The 6,093-nt window shown below is 37.0% G+C and overlaps 1 protein-coding gene across 4 annotated transcripts in view; it reads right to left on the bottom strand.

Annotated features, from left to right (window-relative positions):
- Positions 1-6,093, bottom strand: part of CFAP69 (cilia and flagella associated protein 69) — a 72,746-nt gene that overhangs the window by 20,196 nt on the left and 46,457 nt on the right. For all 4 annotated transcript variants that reach the window (XM_003921184.4, XM_010345134.3, XM_074379391.1 and 1 more), the window contains 2 exons: positions 4,738-4,856; positions 158-239 (listed from right to left, as the gene is read on the bottom strand). In XM_003921184.4, the coding sequence (XP_003921233.3) occupies positions 158-239; positions 4,738-4,856 (201 nt within the window). The remainder of the gene's footprint in view (positions 1-157; positions 240-4,737; positions 4,857-6,093) is intronic.

Below are 6,093 nucleotides of genomic sequence, written 5' to 3'. Positions count from 1 at the left end.
TTATGAATCTCTAGGAGCGATTTTGTTTAAGACAGTACCTTTGAACATGATTTGGGCACATTTATTCCTAAAATAGTGCCCTATGGTACTCAATTTGGAAAAGTTCTTTATTAATCATATTTTTCTTTCATCTTACAATAGTTATAGCCATACTTACTGCCAACACATCCAAAAGGAGAAAAATGCCTTCCTTTTCAAGAAAGTAATCCTCTGAGGGATAACATCCCAAAATACAGCACCTTAAATTAAAAGGAAGTAATTCATTTGATGAACATTTATTGTTAAATTCAATTTGTACAGCTTTATTTTTATGAAAGCATTTTCAAAGAATATGTTTTCTTCATTTCCTTAAATCAAGTAGCTAATGTTTTACCTAAAAAAAAAAATAGAACTTTGAAGAAACTTTCCCAGTGTTGCCTAATTTCAATGTTTTTAAAAACCAGTATTAATTCTTTTTCATAACTGCCTATTTCTTTCCTACAAATGAAACATTCTCCTTTGCTTTCATAATATTAATTATTATTAGTGACCTTCTCTGGTTGGTTTAGAAACTTTTTTTCAAGGTATATCCATTCATTGTTGCTGTAAACCAACAATAAATCTCCAATCAACTAAATGGATCCTTCTCTTGGCCAAGGCATTCCAAAGTCAACTTGAAAAAGTAGTTCAGGCCATGATGGGAAGGAGGGGTTGGACATGCCTCATTATACCTTCCTTCCTTTGGAATTTAGGCACAACTGACCAGTATTAATATTAAAACAGAGATCTTAAGAATGAAAAAACAGACCCTTCACAGCAATGAGATACCAGATTCCAACCTGACTCCAGTATAGCACCATATGACAGTAGGCTCTGAAAGAAATCAAAGTATTTTACCCAAAATATATTCCTTTGACTTACTTTAAAATGGCCCTGCACAGCTCTCTCTTCTGGGGAAAATATAGTCTGCAGAGAATCCCCTGCCTTGTCCAAGGATTTTCCTGATCCAAGAGAGATTTAACTAAATCTGGCAACTTTTATGTTTACCAACTATTCTATATAATAAGAAATTTGGTCTCAACAATCAATTATTTTAACCCAGATACTCCTTTCTATTGATCCCAGGTTTTTAAATAATAACTTACCCTTTTCAACAGATGGCAATTAGGAAATTTTTGAATCCATCTCTGAACTGTAAACCCCAGCTTTGAGTTCCTTCCTTTCTGAACCAAACCAAAGCATACCTTATGTGTACTGATTGATGTCTTATATTTCCATAAAATGAATAAAACTAAACTATAGCCCAATTACCTGGGGCACATGTTCTCAGGACCTCTTAAAACTGTGCCTCAGGCTGGGCATGGTGGCTCACACCTGTAATGTCAGCACTTTGGGAGGGAGGCTGAGGAAGGCAGATCACCTGAGGTCAGGAGTTTGAGATCAGCCTGGCTAACATGGAGAAATGACATCTCTACTAAACATGCAAGAATCAGCTGGGCATGGTGGTGGATGCCCATATTCACAGTCACTCAGGAGGCTGAGGCAGAAGAATTGCTTGAACCCAGGAGGTGGAGGTTGCAATGAGCCAAGATCATGCCACTGCACACCATCCTGGGTGACAGAATGAGACTCCATCTCAAAAAACAAAACAAAACAAAGCAAAGCAAAAACAAAAAAACTGTGCCTTAGGCCTTGACCAGTCATACTGGGTTCAGAATGAAATTCTGTAAAATATTTACAGGCCTTGTCGACATTGCTGTTTCAAGATGTTGATGCACTTCAAATATGGGATAATTATTGATTATATCTCACCTTGCAGTTAAGATTATTTTGTTAGAAGTGTTTGAATGAGAGCAACTCCATCTTGAATAGTGGCTGGGTAAAATAAGGCTGAGACCTACTGGGCTGCATTCCCAGATGGTTAAGGCACTCTAAGTCACAGGATGAGACAGGAGGTCAGCATAAGATACAGGTTATCAAGACCTTGCGGATAAAACAGGTTGCAGTGAAGAAGCTGGCTAAAACCCATCAAAACCAAGATACTGATAAAAGTGACCTTCGGTCGTCCTCACTGCTACACTCCCACCAGCACAATGATAGTTTACAAATGCCCTAGCAACCCAGACAACTGGGTTTTCTGGTCCTTAGGCCATCAGTCTCAGACTGGAAGGACACCATCAGTACTCCTGGGTACTCCGCTTGCTGATGGTAGTTCTTAGGACTTTTTAGCTTTCCTAATTGTGTGAGCCAATCCCTTATAATAAATCTCAATCTATCTCTCTTTCTCTGTTTTTTTCCTGCTGGTTCTGTCTCTCTAGGGAAACTTGACTAATATAATATCTAAATGCAAGGGGTCAGCAAAAGCTAAGACAATCTTAATTGGGAAGGAAAAAGTAGGAAGACTTACTCTACCAGATGTCTAGGCTTATTAAAAAGACCTAGTTATTAAAATGGCACAGTATTATAGAAGGATAGACAAAAGACCAGTAGAGCAGTGTAGGAAGCCTAAAATAGATCCAAATACATATGGACATTTGATTTGTACAAAGAAGGTACTGCAAAGCAGTGGGTAAAGAATGGTTTATCCAAAAACAGCACTGGATTACATCCATACAAAAAAAAATAAAACTTGTACCTCACCTCACATCATACCTACAAATCAATTCCAGGTAGACTGTAGGCCAGGCATCCCCAAACTTTTTACACAGGGGGCCAGTTCACTGTCCCTCAGACCGTTGGAGGGCTGCCACGTACTGTGCTCCTCTCACTGACCACCAATGAAAGAGGTGCCCCTTCCTGAAGTGCGGGGGGTGGGGGAGGGCGGATAAATGGCCTCAGGGGGCCGCATGCGGCCCGCGGGCCGTAATTTGCGGAAGCCTGCTGTAGGCCTAAATGTAAAGGGCAAAATAATAAAGCATCTAGAATAAACACAGGCAGTAATCTTCACGATTATGGGGTAAGAAAAGACTGCTTAAACAGGGCACTAAAAGTACTGACCATAAAAAAAACAGACTGGTAAATTAGACCACACTGAAATTAAGACTATTGCTTCAACAAAAAGAGAGTGAAGAGAGTGAAAATGTAAACCTCAGGGTAGCAGAATACATTTGACAAACATAACAGAAAAAGGCTCATGTCCACTGCATATAAAGAACTCAATAAAAAATAATAGGTAATCAAAAAAGCAAGAGACTTGAGCAGGGATTTCACAAAAAAGAGGCTATTCAAATGGCAAATGAACTTGTTAGTAATCAGGAATATGAAAATTAAAACTACAAAGAGACACTGGCACACAAGTCCACAAGAATGGCTACCATGAAAGATACAATATAATGTGTTGGTAAGGGTGTGGAACAAGGAGAAATCTCCACACTACTGGGAAAGGTGTAATTGATATAAGTATTTTGGAAAATTTTTTGGTATTATCTCTTAAAGCTGAACAGACATAAAAATGCCCCGATCTAGGCATTTTTAATCTAGGTGTATACTGGACAGAAATATCTATGCAAGTGTAATAAAACATATGCACACAAATATTTTTTCACAAGCCTAGGCTAATTTGTGTTGGTATCTTAGTTTTTAACAAATAAAAACAACTTAGTTTTGTTTTAAAGAAGAAACTTAGAGAATAAGGATATAAAGAAAGAAAATATTTTTGTATGGCTATACAATGTATTTTTTTGGTGGGGACTGAGTCTCACTCTGTTGAAAGGTTGGAGTGCAGTGGCGTGATCTCGGCTCACTGCAACCTCTGCCTCCAGGGTTCAAGTGATTCTCCTGCCTCAGCCTCCCGAGTAGCTGGGACTACATGCACCACCATGCCCAGCTAATTTTTTTTTTTTTTGTATTTTTGTTTTTTTGAGACAGAGTCTTGCTCTGTTTCCAGGCTGAGTGCAGTGGCACAATCTTGACTCACTGCAACCTCCACCTCCTGGGTTCAAGGGATTCTTCCACTTCAGCCTCCCGAGCAGCTGGGACCACAGGCGTGTGCCACCATGCCCAGGTAATTTTTGTGTGTGTGTATTTTTAGTAGAGATGGGGTTACACCATGTAGCCAGGATGGTCTCAATCTCTTGACTTTGTGATCCACCCACCTCAGGCTTCCAAAGTTTTGGGATTACAGGCATGAGCCACTGTGCCCAGCCAATGTATTTGTATTTTAAGCTAAATGTTATTGCAAGAGCCAAAAGCTTACAGAAAATTAAAACATTTATAAAGTAAAAAATATTACAGTAAGCTAAGTTTACTGTATTATTGAGAAAAGAAAAATATTTTTAAAATATGTTTAGTGTAATCTAAGCGTAAAGTGTTGATAAAGTCTACAGTAATGTATAATAAGGTCCTAGGCCTTCACATTCATTCACCATTCACTCACTGACTCATTCATAGCAACTTCTGATACTGCAAGTTCTATTCATAAGTGCCCTCTACAGGTGTACTATTTTTTAAAATCTTTTATTCTGTAGTCTAACTGTACTTTTTAAAATGTTTAGATATGTTTAGATATACAAATACCACTGTGTTACAACTGCCACAGTATTCACTATAGTAACATGACACGGTTTGTAGCCTTTAGGCTACAGCATCTAGCTTAAGTGTGTAGTAGGCTATTATCGTCTAGGTTTGTGTAAGTACACCCTATGATGTTTTCATAAGACAAAGTCGTCTAAGGATACATTTCTCAGAATGTATCCCCAGTGTTGTAAAGTGATGCATGACTGGTGTGAGTCTACCTTATTTGATTACAGTAATACTCACCAAATGCTGTCCAATGTACTAAAAAGAAGTACATTATAGCCTAAGCCACTCTGTAACTTCCTGGGATCTGTTTTCATCACATGAAGAACTATATCTACTCCTTCAGTTCCAAAAATTTCCTGTTTAAGATATTCGTTTTAAATTATTTCTTGAAATAAATAATTCCTTCATTTCCTACTTTATCCCCTAAAATTGTTTTTCTACCAGAGAAATACAGCAACACTGTTAGAAAAATACTGCTTTTACTATAGTTTGAAAAACTGTACTACTTGTTCTGAGGAGTTTAAAACCAGTTATTATAAAACTAATCATTTTAACAGGGGGTATCAATCAACATGCGAGTTTAATAATATCCCTTTAGATTTTTTGTTTTATTCCCTTTCTCCTAAAGTCATAAAATTTGCAATTCTGTTTTCTTCAACATTATAATGAATGCAGTCTAGCATTATGCCAGATCAATTATTATATGGTAATAACTATCATGATTTTTTAATGACCCCAAGAGAGAAATAAGATATAAATGTAGTTAAAACCTTTAATAATTTATTTGAAGTTTTAACCACTTAATATTTTTCTCTAATTACCTTTCTCATTGCCTTGTTGTTCAGTTCTGGTTCCCAGTAAGCAAGATCATGATTATTTTTCCAGAGGAGCCCAAGCACAGGGTGGTAGAATATGAGGAGAAATTTGATGCATCAAAGCTTGGAGCTAAGCAGGCATTCACTTAAGATCTATCTACTGAAACCATCATTTTTTTTATCTTTCCAATTCCATCCCTTGCTATTTAATATTTAAATTATCAATCTCTGAGACTCAGAGTTCACTATAGAGCTAAAAAAGATAAAAGGGGATTAAGATCTCGTTCTAACTTTTGGCTTTAGGTTTAAACCCAATTCAAACCCCAAACAACATTTAAAATGGTACAGCCCACTTTGTAAAACTGTTTAGCAGTTTCTTATAAAGATAAAGATACACCTACATCAATTCCCCACTCATAGGTACTTACCCAAGAGAAATGAAAGTATTACGCACTAGTACGAGACTAGTACAAGAATGTTCACCAAAGCTTTATTCACTATAGCCATAAATAAAAGAACCCAAATGCCTACCTATCAATAGGGAAACAGATAAACAAATTTTGGTATATTCATACAATGCAATACTATTTAGCAATAAAAAGAAATGAATTATTGATACATAGAATGACATGGATATATTTCTTTTTTCTTTTCTTTTCTTTTCTTTTCTTTTTTTTTTTTTGAGACAGAGTCTCACTCTGTCACCCTGGCTGGAGTGTAATGGTGCAATCTGGACTCACTGCAACCTCCACTTCCTGGGTTCAAGCGATTCTCATGC

The sequence above is a fragment of the Saimiri boliviensis genome, chromosome 10, assembly GCF_048565385.1.
Source record: "Saimiri boliviensis isolate mSaiBol1 chromosome 10, mSaiBol1.pri, whole genome shotgun sequence".
NCBI lineage: Eukaryota > Metazoa > Chordata > Mammalia > Primates > Cebidae > Saimiri > Saimiri boliviensis.
The sequence above is the reverse complement of the archived record's forward strand: the minus strand, read 5'-3'. Positions and strand labels throughout refer to the sequence as shown.